The following is a 26134-nucleotide window of genomic DNA, read 5'->3' on the forward strand; positions in this document are numbered from 1 at the left end:
TTAGTTCGTAAAGGGCAAGCTTTAGCTAGCGGTGAATAATTTTTGAATAATTACTTTGTGACAGGTTATTTCACATATCGTCCTTCCTTCAGTTCTTTTATACCAGCCACAAGAGACCCTAATCCTAATTTCCACTCTATAGAGGAGAAAGTTGAGGCTTGAGGAAGTTCATTGATTTGCCCGGTCACAGAACCAGTAAAAGGCAGTACTGGCTTTCAGATCCAGTTTTGTTTTGCTCCGAAGGCTGGATTCTTTAGGTTTTCATTATCTGTTCCTTTTCTAGGTTTCAGGCTCCAGTCCTGACCACCCCAAAGTTGTACAAAATCATATTTATAAGTATTGTTCTGAGCATTTGTAGTTTTGTTAGCAAGCTTTGTTTCTGCATTCAGTTCTCAGTGACTAATTTCTGCTTTACATTTCTCGTAACTGGTTTCTTTCAGAGGTTGGTATATTATCTTGGCTTCTTTGTCTTTAGATGTATCAGCATCTCCCTGATGTGTGTGCATAAGTTAGGATGCTGAGCTGATTTATGCTGGTTTATCTTGAATGATTAAATGATACAATGTTCTTAGAGAAAATGCTATTATTACTCAGCAGCAAGAGCTAAATCTGGTTGGTGTTCAGTTATATTTCTTCATTTTCTGAACATGTACAAATATAAAAACAGTGTTTAACGGTGATCTCAACCTTAAAAAAATGTTAGGCAGGTAGGTGGCAATATAAGTTTCAAGCACACGCAGGCTGGTTGAGCTAGAACATTAAAAAACTGAATGCTCGCCCTGGCCGGTTTGGCTCAGTGATTGGAGTGTCATCCGGCGGACTGAAGGGTCCTGGGGTTGATTCTGACCAAGGGAAAGTACCTGGGTTGCAGGCTTGGTCCTGGGCCCCGGTCAGGGCCAGTGTGGGAGGCAACCAATCGATGTCTCTCTCTCTCTCCCTCTCTCCCACTCTCTTGGAAAAGCAATGGAGAAAATATCCTCTGGTAAGGATAAAAAAACAAAGAAACAAAAAAACCCTGAATGCTCATTGCAAAATCTGTATTCCCTAAGGTTTTGTGAATAATGCTAAAGAAACTGCTTAAAAAGCAAGAGTGATACCCACTGTGGGTCAATTCAGACCAATCTGCAGATCAGCTCTCAAATGTTAAGCGCGGAGTTTAATGTCCTACGCCGGCAACAATTTCTGCTATTTTCCTGAAGGTGGACTCCTAGCATAATAAAAAGATTTCTGTATAATAAAAAGAAAAATAGAATAGCCAAATCTGAACCCGACTTTTGCTGTTTACTAGCTATATAAGCTAGCTGCAAATGACCAGAAATTAGTATTCTTATGCATAAAAATGGAGAGAATGACATAATAATAAAATTGATAACACCTGCCCTTCCAACCCCATAGCGTTGTTGGCAGGATCCAAGGGATGATATAAATGAATATGCTTTGTAAATATTCAGTATCGTTACGTAAATATGTAGTATTATTAAAATGGTAATTCTGTTTTTTACATGGGTTATGTCATTGTTGATGGTTTTAATTTGGTTCTGTGTTGATCGCTTTTGGCTGAATATAAACCGTATCATTAGAATTTATCTTCTTGAGGGTTGTACCTGTGAAAACTTTGAGTACTGTTTTAATTCAGTCTTGCTGTTTGAGTATCTATGTGGCCGAGCCTGAGCTGGCACGTGACTGGTGTTGAGTGTCTATCAGTCCATAGTATCACACTGCCTTCCTGAAACCCGCCAGAAGCTTTTCCAGGTCTCTTTGTCTGGCCTTTAATTTTAGGCCAGTCATCAGGATGAGTACTGGATCTTCTGGATGACTTCACATTCTGAGCACGGTTTAATCTCCCAGAAGGGAGATAAAAAACCCGACTTTGATATTAAGCCTCATTCTACTGCAGATAGAAAACAGGCGAGACAAAGTGCTTGGAGCATCAGGCGGCCACCTCATTTTGAGCAGTAAATACAATGCCTGTCCACAGCAATGACAGGCCTGTGTCAGGTATGTGGGTGGGCCTCTCCATAAGGAGAGCAGTGCTTTGTTTTAGAGGGGGCAAAGCGTCATGATGACTCAGAGCTCAGGCTCTGGAATCAGATGGATGTGTTTTACTGAACCGCCCTAAATAAAACCAAGTTCTTAGGCTCTATAAGCTCCAGTTTTCTCATCTGTAAATAGAGACTATAATAACTACCACATGGTGACTGTCAATGGTAAATGAAGCAACTTTTGTATAAAAGTTATATCTAACATATACTAATTATTATGAAGCTGCAATCAACAGAGAATGGAAACAGGGATAAAGGGAAAGGAAAAGAGAGCCATGTGTTCATGGTGTAGCTCTTACAAATCTTAGAATCATATCCAGTCCCCCAGGAGCCTATTAATTGATCTACAGTGTAACTGGTCTATTCCCTTGATACTGTGCCATCCAAGAGTTCTTTTACTATTCCTTGTACTACAGTATCAGTAGAACATTTCTCATGTGGCAATTTATATCTAAGTGTTGATTTTTTTTTTTAAACATAGAGCTTTCAGGCCTCTTCCTCAAACGCCTCACAAGCTGTTACCTTGCTCAAGGTACGAGGAACATTGCTTCAATGTGTGTGTGTGTGTGTGTGTGTGTGTGTGTGTGTGTGTCAAGGAGTGGTGGAGTGGTGGTAGGGACTGCTTTTGCTCCGTGTGTGTGTGTGTGTGTGTGTGTGTGTGTGTCAAGGAGTGGTGGAGTGGTGGTAGGGACTGCTTTTGCTCCGTGTGTGTGTGTGTGTGTGTGTGTGTGTGTGTGTGTGTGTGTGTGTCAAGGAGTGGTGGAGTGGTGGTAGGGACTGCTTTTGCTCCTTGGCGGGGAACATGGGCTGAGAAAATCTGGCCTGGCCATTTAAAGTTCAGTGCAGTTTGTTGATGATGAAACTCAAGAAGAGAGGGGAGTCTGGGTGCTGGGGCGACGGCTAGCGGCATGGGAGGTCTCCTTGGGCTCCAGCCGCGGGCATATTAACCCTTTGCAGTAAGGACTGCGAGGGAGAAAGCTCCAAGGAAAGCGCAGATCTCACCCCGCGCCAGCGCGGGAGGGGAGGGGAGCGAGCGCGTACACAGGGCGGGGCGGGGGTGAGCCGGGGTGAGCGGCGCCCGCCCGCGCGGTGCGGCTGGAGGTCCCGCGGTCGGGCGGGGAGGCGGGACGGCGAGCGCCGGGCGGGGGGAGAGGCGCCTCCCGCCGCCGGGCCCGCGCGCCCCAACCGGCCCGCTGGCATCGCTTATCCACTGGCATCGCTTTTCCACTCCCGGCGGCCCGGGGCAGGGCGGGGCGGGCTCCCAGTCCCCACTTTTCCTGCCGCCCTGCCTCCCTCCCTCCCTCCCGCCGGGCGGTCCGGGCGGCCACCAATGAGCGGCGAGAGGAGGGAGCGGGAAGCGGCGCGCTCGGCACGGCCCTCCCACGGCGCCCCCGCCGCCGCACCGACGCGAAGTTTGCGCCGGGGAAGCCGGAGTCAGACCGCGTCCCTCGGCCTCGCCGCTAGGTCCCCGCGAGCTAGGCGGGCGCGCGCCCTTCTGGACGCCCCCCCACGGGCGCTCGGGCGGGAGGACCTGGAGTAGGGTGCTGCGTGCCGGGGCCGGGGCCGCCGCCTCCCGAAGATGCGGGATGGCAGCCGCGCCGCCGTCCAGCCTCTCCCTCCGCACCACGGGCTCCACCTGCCTGCACCCGCTCAGCCAGCTCCTGGGCATCCCGCTGGACCAGGTGAGTGCGCGCGGGGCGCACGCCCTCCCCGAGCCCGCGCGCGGAGCCTGCGGGGGAAGCGCTGCCTCCCGCCGTCCCGCCCCCGCCGCAGAGTTTACAGCCACGCACTGGGCAGGTGGGCAGGTGTTTGAGTTTGTGTTTCTCCTGTAAGTGTGAAAAAACATTGGTATACCCTGCACGACAGGTTCGGAAGAACTTTTTTTGTTTTTAATTTAAAGTTTTGGGTTGCCGTGTTTCCCGTTACCAGGTTCTAAGCTCTTCTGATATGAATGAGTTGTTCCTTCCACCAGGGGGGTCAAGTCCTATCGTTTTTAATGTAGATGACCCTACGTAAAAACACACCTCATCTGAATGAGAGACCTGGGTTTTAAACCTCAGCGGTGGGACTTGTCAGATGAGGGTGACAGTTATTTTGTACCACGCGTGCGGTCCCTCGGAAGGGCAGGAGGGACCCAGGACACTGGTTTCCCCGGGGCCGAGGTTCCAGGCTCCCAAGCAGGGCAGGTTAGTGGGAGAAGGGGGGCGCTGTTGACGTCATCTGGACTCTCCCGGGTTGTCTGCTACCATTAAAACTGAAAATCGCAATAAAGGACAGTAATCCCTGGTAGATCTTCCTGCGGGTTGAGGCTGTCTTACTCACTTGACCGTCTCCTTTGGGTGCTGCCGGCTGGATCCGCCACGGGTGTAGTATTGAGTCAACAGATGCGTGTTGAGTTAAATGTATGGGTGGGGCTGCTGGCGGAGGGCCCGCTGCGCTCCAGCCTGTTTTGTTTCAGGCTGAGTTTTTGCCCAGGTTTCTTCCTTTACCTTTCACTAGTGATCTTCCCCCCCCCCCCCCCCAGCAGGAGCACACCTGCTGCTCATTCCATTCACATTCTCTCAGCCACGAGGAAGTGAGAGTTGGCCCGTGGCCTTCCTCAGATAGCCTTTATTGCACCACCCTTCCAGCAGGGTTCCCTCTGAGGATCTGAGTCAGAACCGCACCTGATCTCACCATTGCCTTCCCATCAGCTGGAAAATCCAGTGAATTAAGAACTTGGGGGAGATATCAGATCCTAACTCCTGCTTTTGTAAATTACTCCTCTGTGTGTACTGAGGGTGGAGAGACCCAGGGACCCAGGCAAAGGCAGAAATAACAGCAGAGTTTAGCCCTGAAACTCATAGCCGAGTTTCCTTAAGGGGGGTTTGTTTTGCACTTACCCCCACCCCCATCAGAATTTATTTTAATTGCATGTTCTGTTTTAAGTTACTCTGCACAACTAGAGGGAGGAATCCAGCGAGACCTTGTGTATGGAAAGAGGTGGACTGTTAATGGGACCTGGCGGGTTATGACTAGGAGGTGCTGGTATGATGTTATTAAGTGCTTTTTAACTGCATCCACCCCCATCTCCAAATATCTTGGGTTTCTGTCAAAGGAACCCTCTTTTTAATTATAAAAAAGAATAGAAGAGCCTTACGATGTTTAAGGGTTTGGGGGATGAGCTGAAGGAAGAATGCGGCCATGGGCCAGGAAGGAGCACCTGTGAACTCTTCAGTCTGAGGACAGCCCCGTGCCCGCCAGCAAGGTCAAATCTGAATGACTCTTGGTGGAAGAAGCGCGTGTAGGGCAGTGCCCCAGCTAGCTTATTTTAGACCCAGGGAAAAATCCCAAACCATAAATAATGTGACTTGAGGCTATATGGCGGGCGGCTTGAGAGTTTTTAAGCTTGATGTTTTTTTCTCCCTCACACTTTCAAGAGCTTTTTAAGATCTTAAGTGTCAGACTGGCCTAGGTGTAATGCCTGCCCGGCTGGCAGGTTTCCTGTGTGACCACGGCTGGCTGGTACTTTACCCTCTCAGAACCTCTGTATCCTCGTGTGTAGAATGGGAGATGGCATTAAGACCTTCATTTTGGGAGTTGAGAAATTTTATATAGATATAAAATGCCCTACATCAGGAAGGTCCTTGTATCAGGCAAACTTCAACCCATTGAATTGGGTTGTAATGGGAAACTTTATTGAACTACTTAGAGGGGTGTGGGCAGCATTAGGGGAACCGGAAAATGATGTTTGGTAGCAAGACCTGGGAGCTGAAGGGGATAAGGGAAGGCAGGCCTGTCGCAGTTGCCCAGTGAGAGCTGTACCCAACTCCTGCCAGGATGAGGTGCAGGGAGCAGAGAGAGAACCTCAGCCCTTCTCACCCCCCACCCCTCCAGCCCACAGACCCTCCATTTCTTGCCAGTTCCCTCCAGTGCTCAGACGCCCACTGAAAGGTGGCTGACCTGGGGTGCCCTGGTCTGCAGGGTCTCCTCCCGGGGCACAGAATGGGGCTAGATCTGGAGGGCAGTCCAAGAGCAGAGTCCTTGATAAATATTTGCTCCTGTCACATTAAAGAGTGACTTTTTATTGGCTCACGTTACCTAAATTGTTCTTCATATGCCCCTTAAAGACACTGGACCCCCCCCCCCCCCATGAATGTCTTAACATTTCACAGACATTCACAATTTCTGAATTGAATGCACTGCTGAGTAGTTCTTTGGCTTCTGGGTGTCCCAGTGTCAAGTAGTTTATTATTTGCAAAAACTGAAATACCTGTTCAGCATTCTAGTATGTGAGTGAAAACTCATATTATTTTTTTCTGATTCTTCCATTTACCTGTTCTGTTAACTCCTGGGGGAAGCCTGTGTGGACTTGTGACCATAATAAGGAAAAAAAATTTGTGGTTTTAGTTTCCAGGGACTTGGATTAGTCTGACATCCTCTTAAAGATGTTAAAGGTAAAACCATCTTATGTAGTTAGAAACAAGTAGAGCACAGCAGTTCGGATAGAGCCCAGGACGTGTGTGATGACCTGGGAGGCCTCCACAGGCACCTCAGGGATGAGTTTGTTGGGAGTTTCATTTCTAAATAGCGAGTCCCTGTCTGTCCAGCAGACACGGAGCTCTGGCAGTTAGTAGGATCATTCAGATAAAAAACTTCACTTACGCAAGATAAGTTAGCTAAGAGCTTTTCTTTCCCATTTCGGGGGAATCAAGGAATGCAGGATGAGTGTTTTATTTCTTGTTTAAATCACCTGCTCATGTCCTGTCCACTTTGTTTTGGTTGTGGAGTGCAACATGATTTGACTTTAACCAAAGCCTTCTAACTTGGCAAGATTGCCTCAGCTACCAGGATGGACGTGATATTGACCTTTTTGTGTGGTGCATGGTCATATCCTAGGAGCTGTGAAAGTTGAGAAACTGTTTCCTGGTTTTAAGGAATTTCCACTTGGTTGGGGGAGGGGTGGGAACACCGGGTGCCAAAGCTATTTTTATTGACTAGTACCACCAAATTTTATGTTTGCGTAAACCAGGGGTGGGGAACCTTTTTTCTGCCAAGGGCTATTTGGATATTTATAACATCATTTGCAGGACATACAAAATTATCAACTTAAAAATTAGCTAATGGCCCTAGCCAGTTTGGTGCAGTGATTAGGGTGTTGGCCTATGGACTAAAGTGTCCCGGGTTCAATTCTGACCAAGTACAGGTACCTCAGTTGCAAGCACTATCCCAGGCTCTGCTCAGGGTGAGTGTGGGAGGCAACCAATCGATGTGTCTCTCTCACATTGATATTTCTCCCCACCCCCTCCTTCCACTGTCTCTGAAAAGCAATGAAAAAATATCCTCGGTGAGGATTTAAAAAAAAGCTATGAAAAAAACTCCTAGATTTCTTGAATTTCAAGTCCAGCCTGTGGTTACCTTGGCTGGGCCGGACTAAATGATTTCGAGGGCCCAGGTTCTCTACACCACGCATAAAGTATCACTTCAGTGTTAAATTAGGATTCTTTGGATTTGTCCCTCCCTCCCCCCCTCCCCCTCCCTTCCTCCTTCCTTCCAATTTAATCAGCAGAAAAAGGGGCAAGGGATAAGCAGGCCAAGACATAAGAATCCAGGAAATGATGCTGAGATTAAAGCAGCAAAGGTTCAGGATTATTACCTTCAAGCTTGTGTTACAGTCTAAAAGGCTGGATGGAGGAAGACCAACCCTGAAAACCCAGCACTCTGGACTGATGGTGATACCAGCAGGGCGTTGATTATTTTGCAAGTGGGGTGGAGGCTGTGACCCACAAGGTTTCTTTACCTGCCTGAACCTTTAATCACCGGCTTGGTTCCCTTGCCCGCCCTTGCTTGTTCTTGGAAAGCCCAGCCTTCAATTCTTTTCTAATCTAAGTCCTGCCCTTCCTTAAAAGCTCAGCTCACATTCCACAGTCATTATTAAATCAGTTGAATATTTGTTTAGGGCTATTAGTGCTGGGTACCTGGCCAGGTTGTAGAATCCAAGGATGATAAAAGGCAAGGCCTTCCCTGTCTGGAAGAGCTGATACACGCATAGAGGAGACAAAGGACCCATAAGAGCGTACAAGTGTGATATGCTCACCCACCTGTGCAGGTGCTGCTGGAAGTTGTGGAACAGAGAAGGGAAAGCCCTGGGACACACAGGACGCCTTAGACCTTACTGTTTACCTTTGACATTTAGTGAATGTTACCTTATATTGTTACTTATCTTGCTGCGTTTATATGCTGAACTTCATACTAATTTAAAGTCTCTCTGAAGTGGAGGTTTTATCCCTTCTTGTATTCCAAGGATATGGTAGGTGCTCAATAAATGTTTATCGTTAGCAACAGTGTATATCAATGATCCATGATCAAACTTTATTCTACAGAGCCTTGTATAAAGTGGACAGTAGATTGGCCTTTGTGGGAGGAAGGGTCCAGCACCTACCCCCCCCCCCCCCCGAATTACACTGCTTCTAGGCTGTACCCTTGGGTTTCTGACTTCACCCAGGGGTTTCTGTCCACCCTAGCACAGGATGTATATGACAGGCACAAGCAGAGAGCCACTTTTTGACTTCATTAGTTCCTGCAATGTCAGATCTCCTCTTCCCTCTTAATTTTCCTTTCACTGTCTGATAACAAAAATGATTAGCCTACAGGAGGAAAATAATTCAGTTAAACAACAAAGTATTGTTTTTACTGTGTTCCAGGAATTCCCAGAGCCGTGCTAGGCTGTGATCATTCAAATATAAATAAAATAGGGCCCAACCTCAAAAAACTCATTGTTGGGTCAGGGACACATACATCAACCAGTATTGCTCATGTGTATACCTGGACCAGCAGCAGCAGCAGCAGCCTGGAAACTTGTTAGAAATGTGCATTCTCTGCCTGGGGCCCCATCTGCTGCTCTGGGGACGGGCTCAGCCACAGGTGATTTAATGAGCCCTCCAGTTGGCGCTGACGTGCCGGGACGTCTGAGAACCTTTGCTGTGGACGGATAACTGGGATACAGATGAATCAAGCACCCGTGAAAGAGATGAGGCGTGGTCACCCGAGAGGGGCACTTGTGCCTTGAAGGGGGAAGAAGAATTTGTGAGGCAGAGTGGTGAGAAAGAGGAGCACATGCAGAGGTACGGAGTGGGAAATGAGTGCTCCATTCCAGGAGCAGAGGCCACAGAGGTGGGCCGTGGGCTGCAGTTGTGTGCAGTGCAGGACTCTAGGTTGGAGAAGCAAGCAGGAGTCACCTCCCCAGGAAGCTGCAACGCTCTGGTGAGGTGTTTACACTTTATCCTGCAGACCAGGGGTCGGCAAGCTTTTCATACAGGGCTAGACAGCAAATATTTTTGACTTTGCAGACGGAACAGTCTTTGTCACAACTACCCAGCTCTGCCATTATAGTATGAAAGCAGCCATAGATAGGGTGTAAATAATTGGGCATGATAGTCTCATGAAACTCCGTATGGACACTGAAATATGAATCTCATATAACTATCAGGTGTTGTGGAATTTTCTTCACTTGTTTTATTTTAATTCTCTAAAAAAATGTAAAACACATTTGTAGTGTGCAGGCCACACAAAAACAGGAGCCGGCTGGATTTGGCCCAAGGGCCAGAGTTTGCAGACCCCTGCTGTGGACTAATTTATTTATTTTTTGAAATTTGGTGCATGGATTATCATTCATCAGAACCTCTTGCCATGTGTGATTTTGGGACCTATTCCAGACCTAATGGATCTGAATATCAGGGTGGAGGGGCTCCCCCGGTGAGTCTTATGCCAACTGAAGCTTAGTGCCACTGCTGCCACCAACGGGAAGGTGCTGAAGGTTTAGGTTGTGCAAATATTTTGTTTAGTGATGTGGTGCATGGCTGAAGGATGCAGGGATGAAGAGGGGCAGGAGTTTTGAGGATGAGGGAAGGTTTAGAGTAGTCTTTATGGGCAAGTGGAAAAAGAACTGGCCAGAGGCAATTTATGGGTGGCTGAGTGTCATCAACCCACTGAAAATCATAGATTTTTAGAGGCATGGATTTGTGTCAATACATGACTTTTCTCATTCAGCAGCTTCTTTCAGGAGCAAAAGTAAAACAGATAGTTGGATATTTCCAGAGAAGGTTGTTGGAAAGTGAAGATGTAAGGGTGTTGAAGGATGCCGACAAGTAGTTGGAAGCGATGAAAGTGAAAAGAGAAATACCCAGAGGTCGAGGGACTTTGAGGAGCAGGTATAGGGGAAGTGAGAGAGCTGGGGGCTGGAATGTTGCAGTTGAGGATTCTCAACGAAGCTTTTCTGGGCAGTGGTGAAAGTCAGGGTGTGGACGTGGGATTTGGGGTACAAGTCAGTTTGGTTTAGCCAAGGAACTGGGGGTTTGACGGATTGTGTTCTTAAACCGCCAGGCTTCCCAGTTGAATTCAGGGATGTGAGGCAGAGTAAAAGACAGTGCAGGCCCCAGGCTCTCTAGGATGGTGGAGGGTGATAGATTCTGAGAGCGTGAAGGACCAGAGAGGGTGTGCCCTGCTCTGCTATCAGGCACTCAGCCAGCTGCTCTGCAGCAGCATCTCCTAAATGTGAGGAGTCTGGGTGGGGTCTGCAGGGAGGAGAGGTTTTGTGTAAGGATGATGGGAGAAAAATGGTCCAAAGCAGCAGTGAGGAATCTGGAAAAGCAATGATTTTCTCTGCTTGTCCCACTCCCTCTCCCCCCATGGTAGTGGTTGGTAAAAGGAGAAAGAAAATGCCTGGAGGCAAAGGATTCTCCAGGAAGGCTAAGAGCGAAAGGAGGGCGCTGGGAAGGCTGATGTTTTGGGTGGAGCCGAGGGAAGGCTGAGAGGAGGCCAGCTGTGGGAAGGAGGGAAGATGAGGCTTCGTGGCGGGGAGGAAGTCGGGAGCAGCACAGGGCTGCAGGTTGAGAAGTGGAACTCGCTTGTTGGGCACGTGGGTCTGGGATGAGCGGGAGGGCTCTGGGCGTGTAGGGATATCCCCCTGAGGTCCCAGAGATCTGATAAGACCCTGAGCATTTTGGTCTTTCCTGGGGCCACACGTGGGAAGTTCCTTGCGGTTCTGAAGAGATTGCCGTTGGGAGGTGGAGGGTGGCTTGCAGAAACAGCCCAGGGACATCAGAGGGTAAGATGTGTTCAGGGCAGTACTGTGAGGTATAGACCCCCCAGTTCCACAGAATTACGAGGACAGGGCTGGCGGAGTTGGGGGTCGTCCCTTAGTCCAGCCCTGCACACAGAACAGGAGGATGAGCGGTCTCCGTTCTAGGGGACCCTGGGTGGGTCCAGCCTGGCTGGTGTCACAGTCTGGGGGCTTGATTGGACAGTAAGGGAAAGGGGGGCAGAGAGAGAGGAGGTGTGGCCGCATACCTCCCGGCATTTCAGGAGAGGCCCAGTGGGTCCTAGAGCTTCAGCCTTCCTGGTGTGGAACAAGAGGTGTTCTTCACACCTTGGCCTCAGTTTACCTGTCTGGCTTAATGACACCCAAACTTCCTGATGTTGAGGCCTATGCTGTCGGGCTCTCAGCCAGCTGCTCTGCATGTGATCTCATCCACAGTCATGTGCCCTGTACCCACTTCGGTCAACGACTGTGGTCCCACAAGATTATAACGAAGCTGAAAAATCCCTGTGGCCCGGTGGCTTCATCGCCATTGTGACGTCATAGTGCAACACATTCCTCACGTGTCAGTGGTGATGCTGGTGTCAACAAACCTGCACTCCCAGCCATATAGAAGTATAGCACGAACGTTTATGTGCAGTGCATGCTACTCGATAATGAACGACTATGTTGCTGGTTTAGGTATTAACTACACTATACTTTTTATCATTAGTTTAGAGTGCACTCTTTCTACTTGTAAAAAAAAGCTTGCTGTAGAACAGTGTGCTTCATATATCTCCTGTTTATCACGTCTTTTTTTTTTTTAAACATTCTTTTTTTTTTTTTTTTTAAATGTATCTTTATTGATTTCAGAGAGAGGAAAGGAGAGGGAGAGAGAGAGATACAAACATCAATGATGAGAGAGTCATTGATCGGCCACCTCTTGCACGCCCCCGACTGGGGATTGAGCCTGAAAGCTGGGCATGTGCCCTGACCGGGAATCGAACCCTGATCGCCTGGATCCTAGGTCGACGCTCAACCTCTGAGCCACGCCCGGCTGGGCTATCATGTCTCTTGATTGCATCATTTTTTGTGCTTGATTTAATCTTGTGTTCTTTTGTATCATAATGTTCTGTACAGGCTGATAGTTTAGGAGCAATAGGCTATCCCATATAGCCTGAGTGTGTAGTAGGCTATACACCATCTAGGTTTGTGTAAGTGCATCCAGTGATGTTCACTCAACGACAAGAATCACCTAAAGATGTATTTCTCAGAATGGATCCCTGTTGGTAAGCGGCACAGGACTGTGTTTGCTTGTCAAGCACTGTATGTATGCCAAGTATTGGGCTAGAACGAGGGTACAGAGATCAGTGAGGATCTGAGCCTTCTAGGACAAACCTGTAAGCACTTGTTACTACTGCTTTACCTGTGAACCTGGTACTAGATGTACTCAGTGCTCCGAGGACCTGTGCACATGCCATTGCCCAAGACACAGGGCCTTAGCCCCTGTGGGCCTGTCCTGAGAGGGTGCCGGGAAGGCTTCCTGGGAGCTGCTGCTTTTGAAGAAGGAGAAGGTGCTGGGGTGAAACAGGCAGAACATTCTAGGAAGAAAGCTGTTTGGACAAAGATACTGAGACTGGAGAGAAGATGAATGTCCTTTGTGGGTAGCGAATCTTAGTCATCTTGGCATGTTTGCTACAAAGTAGGAACTAAATATCTGCTGGATTGAAATAGAATCTTATTTACATTCTTGCATTGGCAAGAATGACGAAGCTAGGATAACATTGGGAGCCAGTTCTTTTTACCAACTGGTTTGGCCTGTTTATTATTTGGAACCTACATTTCAGATTAAATAGTCCTGATTTCCAACTCGAAAGTTAAATCATGGCCCAATTTCTGATAGTTAAATGTTACTCTTGGGCTGTTGAAGTAGTGACTACTCCATTCCCATGTTCATTAAGTGGAGTTGATGCACATATCACATGCAGTTACATATGCAGATATTAATTTTTTTGTTTTGTTTTGGACGAATCATCTCAGGTTTGTGTGAACAACATGCAGAAGTTTCCTTTAGCAGCTAAAAGTCAAGTCACAGGTATAAAAGGTGCCATTTACCCAAGTGCTCCCGAGGATTGTGTGGCATGGCCTCAAAATTCCACCAATAAAAAAAAAATTTCATGAAAAGATTACATCTAAGGAGATACAGTCTGGAAATATCCTTTGTAACAGCAACTTGTAAAGAAATAAGATGTGTAATTTAATAAGTATTTGGTTGTGTGCTTTTCAGAGACTTTCTGAGTCAGTCAAGCCTTTCAGTAAACAAGATAAAAGGAAAACTTGCTGCATTCTTATTAATGGCAATTTCTCATGGTTTTTGCCAGGACAGCACAAGGATGGAGAGTAATCAGTGGGAAAAGTAACTTCAAGTAGTTTATTCTGGATAAACACAGGCTTTACTGAAAGACCACTATCCCTTTGGGCCTGAGAAACATGACCATCTGCCACAGATGAACTTAACCCATTTTTAATGTGTTTTTCAGTTATCATAAAACTGTGCACTTGGTAAATATTTACTGACTTCTTTGGAAGGGTGGAACTCTGCTTATAACTTTTTAAAGTTATCAGTGGTTAATCTTTTATGCATTAGCAGTACTAACCTGATTTGCTGTAATGGTTTTGAAAGTTCACAACAGCATTAATGTGGTTTTAAGTGTTAAATGAAGATATCTGGGCTGATGGCGCTGGGGATTTCCTTGCCATCATATTGTTAAAAATATTCCATTCTCAGGTTTATTTACCAAAATAACAACAGGAGCTCAGGTTCCAGTCTAAGTTGAAAAACAGCAGGGGTACATTTGAAAAGGTTTTTATTCAGGTGGTTCTAAATTCTTATTTCAAACAATTAAAATAAAAAAGACTGGTTTCTTCCCTCACCCCCGTCCCTCTCCCTTTCCCCTCATTCATCATTCTGTATCTCCAGTTTGAAATAGTCAACAAAGGTACACAGCGAAAGGTTGCTAAGGCCTACAGGAAGTTGCTAAATTCAGAAGTCATTTTGTGAAATTTCATGAATTTGGTTTAACTGTGTCACTGGGTTGAGACATCTTTGTTCCAAAGACTTTTTCCCCCTCCCTGCGTTATTTTTGCTCTGTTTTTGTTTTTATTTATATTAAATATCTATTTTAACGTAAAAACTTAAAAAATTATTTTTTGTTTTTATTTTGTATAAATACAGTTGAGAAGTTAGTTTTCTGACTGAGTAGCTACTTAGTATCAAAATCACAAGGCAGCTAAGAGGCTATAATGAAAGGTCAGTGCCCCCCCCCCTTTTTCAGCTGCCCAAATCCCCTCCCCGCGGCAGCCAGTGCAGCCTTTCAGAGCTGGGCCGCGCACACAGGCACACAGAATCTTTTTGTCTGTTTTCTGACACAAGTGATATGCACAGCTCTTCCACCCCTTGCCTCTTTTTTAAAAAAAGTAACAGTGTCTCTTAGGGCTTGATCTGTATCTGCATTGACAGAGCTCTTGTGACACTTGACTTCCCCTCTGCCTTTTCTGGGAGTTGTTTCTGTGCTTCCAGGAACTGCCCTGTCCTTTTGCTAGGGCCAGATGTGCCCCCGGTGGGCGGGTGGGGGTGGGGGGTGAGGGGCTGGGGAGGGGTCTCCCCACCTTCTGCTCACAGTCTCCAGGAATATGGAGAGCAGTGAGGGCCACTTACCGTGGCACATGTGGGGTAGCGGGGGGACACTGAGCTGGGGAGGCAGAGGTTGCTGTTTGTTCTGTTTCACCTGTGATGCAGAGAAGTACGCTCTGGACTTAGGAGGACGTTACAGATTCCCACGCCCCCTGCGTCTCAAGGGTAAAAATGCCTCTGCCTCTGACCAGCCTGGTTGCTGGAGTTCTTGGTATTCCCATTGTCTGGAAGTGATGCTTTTTCTGACGTATTTAGCTACTTAAATCCTGTGATTCCAAGACCTTCACCAGTGGCTAGGAAGGCTTGGTTTAGGTAGTCAAGAAACACTTTTTTAATCTTCACCCAAGGATATTTCTCCATTGATTTTTAGACAGAGTGGAGGGAGGGGTGGGGGAGAGAGGAACATCACTGTGAGAGCGAGACATCAATTGGTTGCCCCACACTTGCTCCGACCAGGGCCGGGGATCGAGCCTGCAACCAAGGCATGTGCCCTTGACCCAGAATCAAACCCCAGGCCCTTTGCGATCTGATGCTCCAATGACTGAGCCAAACTGGCCAGGGCAAGAAACACTTTCTGAGGGTAAAGCCCACAGACCAAGACTCTTTATTTTCCACTCTCAGTGGATGTAGCTACTGTAGCTAAAAGGATTGTACCTGTATATTTTACTCATTTCTTCCCACAAAGCAGTGAGCTTTTGGGTGCATGTTGGCTGAAGTGAGTTGACCTTCAAAGTTCTGGAATCTTCTCTTTTCTTTTACCTCCTTGTTGGAGTAAGGTCAGAATGCCTAAAGAATTTGGGTGCGCTACTCTGGAAAAAGACCCTGTAGAGAAGAGCAGTCTGTTGTGTGCTAGGGATGCTGAACTGTTTTACTCCCTTCTCTGGAAGATAATTGCCCCTTCGCCAAACAATAAATGTTGACTTAGCTGCAGGCTGTTTTACAAATGGGAAGCAAATCGATACTTACATGAAATTACATTCAGAGAGCCATTTTATACAAATGTGGAGGGAAAGACAAAAATATTTTTAATTTTTTTTAACGTATGAGGCCTGGAGGCGGAGTTTACAAAAAGGGTATAGCACCAGACTGTCTTACATTTATTTTTGTAATTTCAGCTGTATTGAGTTAACACTGACCTCAGTTTTATAGTTAGCTTTACTGAATTTCAAAAGTTAAGTTGACTTATGTGTAATTTATCTTCATACTGAGGTATTTAGAATGTCTTTTTATATATCTTTATCTGATTGCCAGTTCCGTTATCTTAGTTTAAAAGAAGGGCAAAATGTAAAACTGAAAAAAAAATCATTTTGTCAAGATTTAGGGTGGGGTGCTATTTCATCATAATAACGAGTGATGAATTATGACTGTGTATCTTAGCTGCAGTAGTGGAAACTGCAGAGAGAATTTGAAGGCAGGTAGTGGGGCTATAAAACGATTTAGAAGTTGACCACTTACGAGTTTTTATGAGAGCTGGAAAGTCATCTCTGTGTACTTGGCAACCCTCAAACATTTATTAGAGTAATACGTATCTAGATTTGGTTCTCTGTTGCCAGTTTCTAGAACTGGAGAAGTTAAAAAAGGACATGAAAATGGTTATAAGAGCTCAACTGAAGATTGCTAAACAAAAGGAAATGCATTTGAATGAAAGAGTTGACTAAGGATGGCAAAAAGCCACAGATCATGGAGTGGCCATTAATGGGGACCTTAAAATGCTGGTTATGTAACTGTAAATGGGGCTCACCACTAATGCATCTCATTTCCTGAAGAAGGCCTTGACCTTGATGGTCTTGGAGAGCTCCTTTGTTGTGTTACATTGTAATTAGCCTCCTTTAACTCAAGTGAACATACCAAAGGTCTCCCCAGGAGTTAAAACAACTTGTACATTTTTAAAAAGAAGCTCTTTTCTTCATAATAGATGGATCACATTCTTTGATAATTAGGAAAAAACTTTTTTATTTTGGAATAATTTAGATTTACAGAAAACTTGTAATGGTAGTACAGAGTTTTTATACATGCCTCACGCATTTTTCTCTAACGTTAACATCCTTCATTACCATGGTGCATTTGTCAAAACTGAAAAATTAACACCGATATGTAACTATTAAATAAATTCCAGACCTTTTGAATTGCACCGATTTTTTTCATGAATGCCGTCTTTCTATTCCAGTATCCTGTACCTTACAACTCACCTATCTAAACTGTACAATTCAGTGTTTTTCAGTATTTTCAAAAGGTTGTGTAACCATTTTCACAATCTAATTTTAGAACATTTTTGTTCCCCTGAAAGAAACTGGGTATCATTAGCAATTCCCACTTCTTCCCAAATCTCACCTCCTTCCCCTCGCCCCAGCCCCTGGCAACCACTAATCTACTTTCTCTATAAACTGGCCTGTTCTGGCTACTTCGTAGAAAAAGAATCATATAATATGTGTCTTTGTGATTGGTTTTTTTCATTTTCAAGGGTCTTTGGTGACTTTTCGACTGGGTGCTCATGCTCTGTTGTACTTTACTTGTGGGAATATTTAGAGACCCGGATTTAAAGTACAAGCCTATTGAGAGAATCTGCTTTTCTTTCTGCTGGGGCACCTGGGAGCATTCCTGACCAGGCTCGCTGAAATTGTATTTTCTGCTTTAGATTTCTTTTTTCTTTTTTTCTTTTTGTCATAAAGGGCATGTTAACTCAGGCCTCCAAACTCATTCTCAGGGGAGTCATTGTACATTTTGTCTCTCTGCCCAGAGCCAAGACCCATATAAACACACATCCTGCCGTCTTTATCTGTAGGGAGGGCCTTTTCCCTAGTGAGGTGCCACCTTTCAGAAGTTTAGGAGACGTCCTGCCTTGAGGACATTTCTTATTTCTATGTCGTGTCTCTAACTCTTCCTTTCACTCCTCCTTTTCAGCCTGCTTTGTGTCTTGCGCCCAAGCTCTAGGTTACCTGGATGGACACATGTCCCAGGGCAAATGCCATCTGTCTGCTTTCTTGCGTTTCTGGCTTCCGAGGAATTCTCTTACTTCCCCCCCACATCAGCTGTGCATGGAAAGAATCAGGCACATCAATACAAACTCGTGTTTAGCTTAATATAGAAATAGACGGTTACATGTAGGAATATTTATAGATGTGTGTATATTCAAGGACTAGTATACATGCATATATTTCCTTGATCTCTCAGCTAAGAGGGTCTACAAGGAGTAACACTCCATTAGCAATGAGTTATAAGACCTTAGTTATAAGACCTTTGTCCAGTAAAAAGAACAAGGGAGCCTTAGAGAAATGGCAGATTCTGGGACTGGGGCAGGAAATATACAAAATGAAGGTACAGTATCTCATAGTGCCAGAAAGTAAGGAAGTACAAAAACACAAACTCATCTTCTTGAGAGTGTGTCAAATGGACATAGGAACCAACTGGAAAGAGCTTCCAATGGCCAAAGCTGGAACAATTTGAGCAACAAAATAAAGAAGTATTAGATTATAAAAGTATAGATTAAAGACGTATAAATTATTGATCTATAACCTATAGACAATAGAAATATTAGATTATAAGCCAGAGTACAAAATAAACATCCATGAGTTCATACTGATATAAATAAATGATCGAGTAAGTAAATAAATTGGGGGAAATAGATCTACCTGCAGAAGAATTCCAAAAAATTTATGGAAACATGACTCTTCACTCCTTAAGTGTGGGCTGTGCATTGTGACTTCCTTCCAAAGAGATCAGTATTGAAAGGGGAGCGGGGAGAGTACAGTGGAGGCACCTAACAAACATGACCCTCAGCCCAAGTGATCAAGGTCAACATCAACAGTGATAATTATATCAATAGTATGTTACCCTAAATATGGTGGGGTGAAATAATGACATCTGTTGAGCTATGTTCAGATGAGAGCAAGATTTTTAAAAGGGAATGCCCTGAAGGCAGTGTGAGACCTGAGAGATCAGAGTTGGGGAGATGGAGATTTGGAAATCAGTGGCTTCCTGGGGTGGATGAAACCAGGAAAAGGAATGAACTCATTGAAGGAGGAGATGAGCTGATACCACAGCAGAGGCTCATCCTGGCGGACACTTCCCGTGGAGTGTGCATGGTGGAGCCCAAAGAGAGGGCAGCATTAGAAAGGTAATTAGACTAGTAGCATGGAAATGGGTGAGAGTGGGAGGGGTGTTGCAGGGCCTCAAGGGAGGAAGAGGGTTGAATTTTTTGAGAGAAAAGTTGGAGCTGGTGGAGAAGGTAAACTGGTGAAGAGGGTAAGCTGCAGTTTGGAAGGGAGCGAGGTGGGAGGAAATGGACACATTATAGACAGCTTACGAGAAATCTGAGGACTTCAAAGACGAGATGACAAGAGCCAATGTCAGGATGGGCCACGGGGGGTTTTTCTGTCTTGTTTTTTTAAAGATAGAGGGGAGCTGTCTGTATTTGAAGACAGAAGTAAAGAAACCACAAACTCTGTGGAGAGGAAGCTGACAGAGACTTGGTACAGAATGGATTAAATGTGAGAGGGGCCGGGATCCAGCATTTGGTCAACTGAGGACTTGAGGAGAAGGTCCCCTCTCCACCTGGAGTGGGCACAATTCACTTCAAGGTGGAGACAGGAAGAAGTGGGGGGTGCTCCTGCTGTATAGCCTTGGCTTTGATTTTTCATTCAACTGAAGAATGCCTGGGTGAAAATTAATTTATCTGCATTTATTCTTCCCAAAGAGCCAAGTAGATGGGAGCGATCAAAACAGTGGGATGGGCTCAGTATGTCCTAAGGACCTAAAGCATCTTAAGGTGACTGAAAGTGTCCTTGGTTTATACCACTCCTTCCCAAACAGTGGTCACCATCACAGTCACCAGGGCAGCTTTTTAAATACAGGGATTCCTGGGCCCCAGCCCTGATCTTTCTGAGTCAGAATTTCCTAAAACGTCCCGGTCTAAGACTCTTAGGAAATCTAAAGAATCAATCTCCCCCGTAGGAGCTGCCTGGGATATGTTGCAGGGTCTTTAACAGGAAGCGTGACTTTCTAGAGCGTAAGTACTCTGAGTACTGGATGAAGGTTTATCTGAACTTTTACTTCTTTCGGGACTTGTTCTAAGTTTTTTGCTCACTTGGGAATTCCAAGTCTCCCATGGTGATCAGGCTACTTGCTATTTCCGAGGTTGAGCCAGCCTTTGTTTACGTGGGTATGTGCTTTGTTGTTTACCATTTTTGGCCTTCAGTGTCTTATTCCTATGGGGATTCTGAGTATCCTAGAATCGATTTCTCTGGGTGCTGTTCCAGTTCACAGGGTTGCCTCTTACTCATGCCCCATATGGTATTTCCATTATACTTTCAAACTTCAGTAGAAAACAGTGTTCTGTTAAGTTTCTTTCTATTTTGACCTGACCAATGGAATTATTATTTTTCTATTTCATATTAATTCATTCAGGGGTCTCCTAGTGATGTGACTCTCTTTTCTTCTTTCTCTTGTTTTGTTGAAGATGGAGATTGCGGAATCTCTTCTGGCTTTGCAAATTGATTCAAATTTGTGAAATAAGAATTTGGAACTGTTTTCACAGGGGAAGTAGGAAGGAGAAAGTGAGCTTGGTGGGATCAGAGCAGAGACTTGCCCTGGAGAACACTCCGCCTGTGGAAGAGCCCTTTCAATGCTTGTGCTAGATGGGTTACATATATTTTTTAAAGGAATTTTCAGAATTATCTGAACAGTAATCTTCTTTCCTTCACATTTTATAGACACGATCTAGGGTCATGGAGATTAGATTACTTGTTCAGGGACACATAGTTGGCTGGTGGTAGAATTGGTTGTCTGACACTATAAAGTCCATGTTTCTTCCAAAATGACATGCTTCCTGCTTTGCTTAGATCTTCAGGATTGATAAAATGTGACCATGGTAAGAAGCTAGACCTTAGAATTAAAGGGTTAGTGCAAACAGAGTTTCCTTTGGTCGATGTTTAAACATTCTAGGCAGCTCAGGAATCTTCTCTCATGTCCTTGGGAGGACTTTTGATTAATATCTGAATGAGCAAGGCGTGCTGGCCAAAGGTGTTTAGAGGAGTAAACATAGAAGGTTATTTTTATCTCAAAGATGTTTAAGTTTGAAACAAATGTTTCCAGCCAACTTGGTAAATAGTTTTATGGTTGTATTTACAGGCTGCAGGTTTTGCTTAAAGCTGAATGGCCTGAGCTTTGCTTTCCACGTGTCAGAGTGTGGAACTTGTTAAATTAACTAGAAATTGATCATTGGGATGGATCCAAGGCACTTTGATTTTTCTTCTGAATTTCTGGTTGGTTTATTTACTTTTAGAAGTAGGTGTTTTCCTTCTCATGTGGTTTTCTTAAACCCCAGACACAGATACAGTTTTTACCCTCTACGTTGCTCAAGGCGTGCCTTTGGTAGAACATTCCTATTTGTGCTGTTTCTTCAAAGGTTCCCCAGAGCTCTGCCCCAAGGTGATGGCCCTTCAGGCTGACCTTGTTGACTCTACAGATTTAGACCCAGCAGCCAGGCTGGGAAGACTTGCCCAGTGAACTTGCTTCAAACAGCATGTTCCTATCCATTCCACACAGGGTCACACTACTACTTCTCTTTCTGTTTCTCATTCCTTCACCCTGGGCTCTAGGAAGGGTGATGAAACTCAGGACACCCGGGTTTTTAAGTGCTTGGACCTGAAGAGAGAGGACACAGGGAATGTATATGCCAGAAATGTCATTGAAGGTGGAGTACCTGTTGGTACAGCCAGGATGACAGTTGGCATGGAGGTTCCTCAAAAAACTAAAATTAGAACTGCCATGTGATCCAGCAGCACCACTTCCAGGTATACTTACGAAGGAAATGAAATCACAATCTTGAGGAGATACCTATTCCCCCATGTTCATTGCAGCACTATTCACGGTAGCCAAGATAGGGAAACAGCCTAACTGTTCATTGAGGGATGAATGGATAAATGTGGTATATACATACAGTGGGATATGTTTCAGCCAAAATAAGAAGGATATCCTGCTATTTGACACCCATAGATCAATCTTGAGGGCATTATGTTAAGTGAAATAAGTCAGAAGAGAAAGACAAATACCATATGATGTCACCTGTATTTGAAATCTAGAAAAGCTGAACTCATAGAAACAGAGTAAACTATGGTGGCTGCCAGGGGATGGGAGGTGGGAGAAGTGGGGAGTTGCTGGTCAAAGGGTAGAAACTTGGAGTTACGGAGGAAATAAGTTCTGGGGATCTAATGTACAGCATGGTGACTGTAGTTAGCAATATTGTATTAAATACTTAGAAGTTGCTAAGAGAATAGATCTTAAATGTATCCCCACAGAATATAAAGGTCAAGGCTTGGTCCCCAGTGGGGGGGCATGCAGGAGGCAGCCAATGGATGACTCTCACATCATTGATGTTTCTCTCTCTCTACCCCTCTCCCTTCCTCTCTCTGAAATCAATAAAATTAATTTTTACTATTGTGTTCTGGGCACTGTTCTGGGTGCTAGGCTTACATAGATGAGTAAAACTTGTTCACTGCCTACAGAGAACTCAGATTTAACTAGAATATAGATTCACACACACAAAATAATTGCAGTTATGTGCAGCAGTTAGAATGTCAGATGTAGCCCTGGAAGTGTACCCAGTGGTTAGAGCATCATCCCACTACACCAAGGTTGTGAGTTCGCTCCCCAGTGAGGGCACATGCAAGGAGCAACCAATGAATGCGTAAAGAAGTGGAACAACAAATTGATGTTTCTCTCTGCCTTCCTCTAAAGTCAGTAAATAAAAATAAAATGTCATATGCGCATTGGTAGCACAGAGGTGGTACAGAGGCAGATGCCTAGCCCAGCATGTGTGTGTGTCCGGGGGTGGGAATGAGGCGGTCTCTGAGAGGAGGGTGGTGGGTAGGGAGTGGAGGTAAGATGGCAGGGATGAGAGTGAGGCTGAAGGGCTTTTCAGCCTGGAAGAGACACGACTGGATTGTGTTCTCCATAGCTGATTTGGTGGAAGATGGTTTGAGGGGGTACAGACGAATTGCTCACCACAAAATTTGGGACGTCTTCTAGACACATAGGGGTTAGTCTTCCTTCCAGGGATTGAGGCCCAACTCTCAACCTTTGCTTAGTTAGTGGGGTCCTGCTCTCCAAGGGTAGCCACCCATCCTTGTCTGCCTGTCCGCCAGTGTGGGCTTCCAGTATGGTCCAGTCTACCCTGCTTGTCACCAGCCATTCTCTGTCCACCTGTTGTCAATGGCATCACCACTGACAATGTCCCTTCCTCCTCCCATCCTTCCACCCACCCTCCCTGCTCAGTGACCAGGGAGCGAGCGCTGTGACCATCAGCTGGCTTTGCCGGCCAGGCTGAACTTCCCCGTGGCTCTGATGCTGGGTCCCTGCCTCTTCCTGCCCGTCTTGCTGTGACTTACTGGCTGGAGCCCCCTGGATTCCTAACGTACTGTTCAGTCGCAGGGGAAGCGATGTCACCGACTTTGGAGCTGGGTGGTGAGCCCTTGGGGCAGGGCTTTGACAACAGCAGTAACTTGGTGGGATCAAAACTGTTCAGGATCCTATTTCCTAGTTCTGCTAATTAGCCTGGAGTCGTGCTTTTTGTCGGTGGACTTACACTGGATGGGGCTCATGGGTGGGTGCCAACCAGAATGTCATTTTATCCATTCACTGTCACTAATACCCCTGATAAGCAGGATGGAAATATTGATGTTGGGTAGTCATTCCATTTATATCACATATAGGAGACTTTCCCTGCTAATTTGAAGTCTAATTAGAAGTAAAGAGAGTCAGCTAGGTCGGCATCACTGTCGTGATTGAGCCAGGCTTGTCAGGTGGACCCAGTCATAGGGCTCTACCTGGCTCAGCTGGTGGTGGCACTGTTCACCTATAGATAGGGTGCACACAAACTCAACTTTTTTTTTTTCTTTCTGTTTAAAAGAATCCTTGTGGACCTCCACTTTTTAAACACATTATATTTTCCAGGTAGATTGTAGTGTCATGGATTAGATTACATTTATTTTAGTTACATTCCAGCCTCTAGGACAGGGCAGCCTGCCAGGTGTTGTGAGTGAGAGAGGAACAAAGGAAGCAGAGGACAGGGAGTTCTCTTTGTCCGTAGTTATAGCCTTGCCTCTCTGGAGAAAAGGGAGAGATAAGGCGAAGAGACTTTCAATGTCTAAAGAGCATTGTATGTCAGCGTGTTCTTTTTATAAGTGTAATAACAACCCTTTCCATTGTGTTTTCTGAATTTTTCTCCCTTGATGGAAAATTCCCCATCGTTGTCTGTAGTTACAATAGCTGTCAGGGTTGGAGATTTCCATTTTCACCCTCGCCAAGAATCAGTGAGTGCATCAGTTGAGAAATATGCACAGGTCTCAGCTAGGGTTCCAGATGTCAGCTTTGATACCGGGAAAGCTAAAAATGAAGATGTCAGTGTGGACCCGTAGCTCAAGTAGGGGCTTCTGCCACCTGTGTTGATTGAGCTGATTTATCTGCATGGCCTACTTTCTAGGCTATGCAAAGCTCAACCAGGCAAGGTTCCTCTCTGCAAGGAAGATTCATTCTAGTAATGGAGATGACCCATATGTAGACACTTAGGATACAAGACAGCATACAGTGGGTGCAGTGGGTGGCCAGAAACCCATTGCAGGAGTCCCCAAAGGGAGGGAGAGATTGAATGCTTGCTTCTCCCCAGTTCTTTGAAGAAAAGTATTTTGTTTTGTTTTAAATCCAATTCTTGGCAAATCTTTGACACCGACTAGATACCCAGTGCATGTTTGGTGAGCTGAACTTTGATGAAGTGGCCACGTGGTGGGATAACCTTGCTCCCCCCATTATATTGGTGCCAGTGCAGTGTGTTTACTCCCCATGCTGTTTTGTAGCCATCAGTGACTACACGGAGTGAATCAATTACTCATTAGCTGTCAGATGGAAGTCAGCCTGCTCCCCTAGGCTAAGTCTCTTTATCCCAGCCAAAACAGTAAACACATTTAGAAGAATTTTTGAGTTAGAAAGGATTTTGTGGGTCATTGTGGATCTCCTGATTTCCCCAGTTACAAAACTTAGGCCCTCAGGGGTTAGATAAGTTCCCTGATGTTTAATTCATGATGGGCGTTGACTACAACCCACATTGAACCTGTCACAGAGCTCATCAGTGTCTGGTCCAGGATTAGGGAACTGATATCTTCACTCTGACTCCAGGTGTACTTGAAAGGGCCATCACATCTAAAACAACTATTAATTGTTAAATATTTATTTCCCACAATTCTGCAATACTTTTCTAACACTGGTGTGTTTCTGTGGCATTAGCTCCTTGATAAGGATTGCAGGAGGGAATCTTCATAGCAGGAGGTGCCATAGCAAGCTTAGCTTTCGCTCTAAAGGGAAATGGTGTCATGTATGACCGCCCATTAGTCCATTCATTGAATAAACAAGTCAGGACTGTGTGCGCATTGCGTACAAATTATAGGGACTTTCCTGTTTCCTGATGTGCAGGTGCCCTGCTCCTGGTGCCTCTTCCCCATAGAATTTGTATCCCTGGGAACCAGTGGGGGCAGGTGGTAACTTCTGGGGAATTGTCTAATTCAAATGTAAAACAAAAACCAAAAAAAAAAAAAAAAGAAGGCAACAGGAGAAAGGAGGTTGCATCTTAGTGTGGCTCTGGGGTGAGTAGATTTTTTAAAAAAAATAAAGTTTACACCACTGAAAAAATGACATCTACTCTATAGGACCGAAGGCTTACATGTAAAACCCAAAGGACTTTCCCCTCCATGTTGAGGTAGAGTAGCTCTAATGCCCAACGGCGCATTTGAGAACCTTTTAGGCAACTGTACCACCTGAGTCTTGTGAGTGACACTCGATGCCAGCTAATCTGCCCAGTTGCCATTCATTCTGCCTTCAGGGAATTAGAGAAACTGGCATCAGAGTAAAGGGAAGGAGGGGAGTCGGGTGGTAGAGCTGGCGGCAGACAGACTGAGCTTTGGGGGGAAAAACAAAAGTGAGAAAAGAAACGTAAAGCTTTAGAGAAAGTAGCTGTTTCAGGACAATGCCTCAGAAGCAGTTGCCAGTTTTCACGTGAAATCACAGTGCTGTGCCTCACTTTTTGGCCGTATCTGCTTATCTTGGTGGATTTTTTAATAGACACACTTGTTATTATAGCATCCCCAAGGCCAGTCTGAGACCTTGTGTTTGCTGCTTAAGGTAATGAAGCAGGAGAAAAGTGTAACTTCCTGCAGATCAAAGGCCACCTCCCTGGTGAAGGTGACTAAGACTATTTTTTTTTTATTGTTGAAAGACCAACAATTAGGGCCTTTATTAGTGCTTTCATCCGGGGAGTGACTGTGAGTAGGTGATTCTTGATGGTAGGTTAGACTATTC

General features: G+C 45.4%; 1 protein-coding gene across 1 annotated transcript in view; it reads left to right on the plus strand.

Moving 5' to 3' along the window:
* Window positions 1–3628: 3628 nt before the first annotated feature.
* The window catches only part of MBOAT1 (membrane bound glycerophospholipid O-acyltransferase 1), an 81218-nt gene continuing 58712 nt past the window's right edge, over window positions 3629–26134 (plus strand). Inside the window, exon 1 of the mRNA XM_016216198.2 lies at window positions 3629–3724. Within this exon, the coding sequence (XP_016071684.2) occupies window positions 3629–3724 (96 nt within the window). The remainder of the gene's footprint in view (window positions 3725–26134) is intronic.

The sequence above is a fragment of the Miniopterus natalensis genome, chromosome 9, assembly GCF_054644295.1.
Source record: "Miniopterus natalensis isolate mMinNat1 chromosome 9, mMinNat1.hap1, whole genome shotgun sequence".
Lineage (NCBI taxonomy): Eukaryota > Metazoa > Chordata > Mammalia > Chiroptera > Miniopteridae > Miniopterus > Miniopterus natalensis.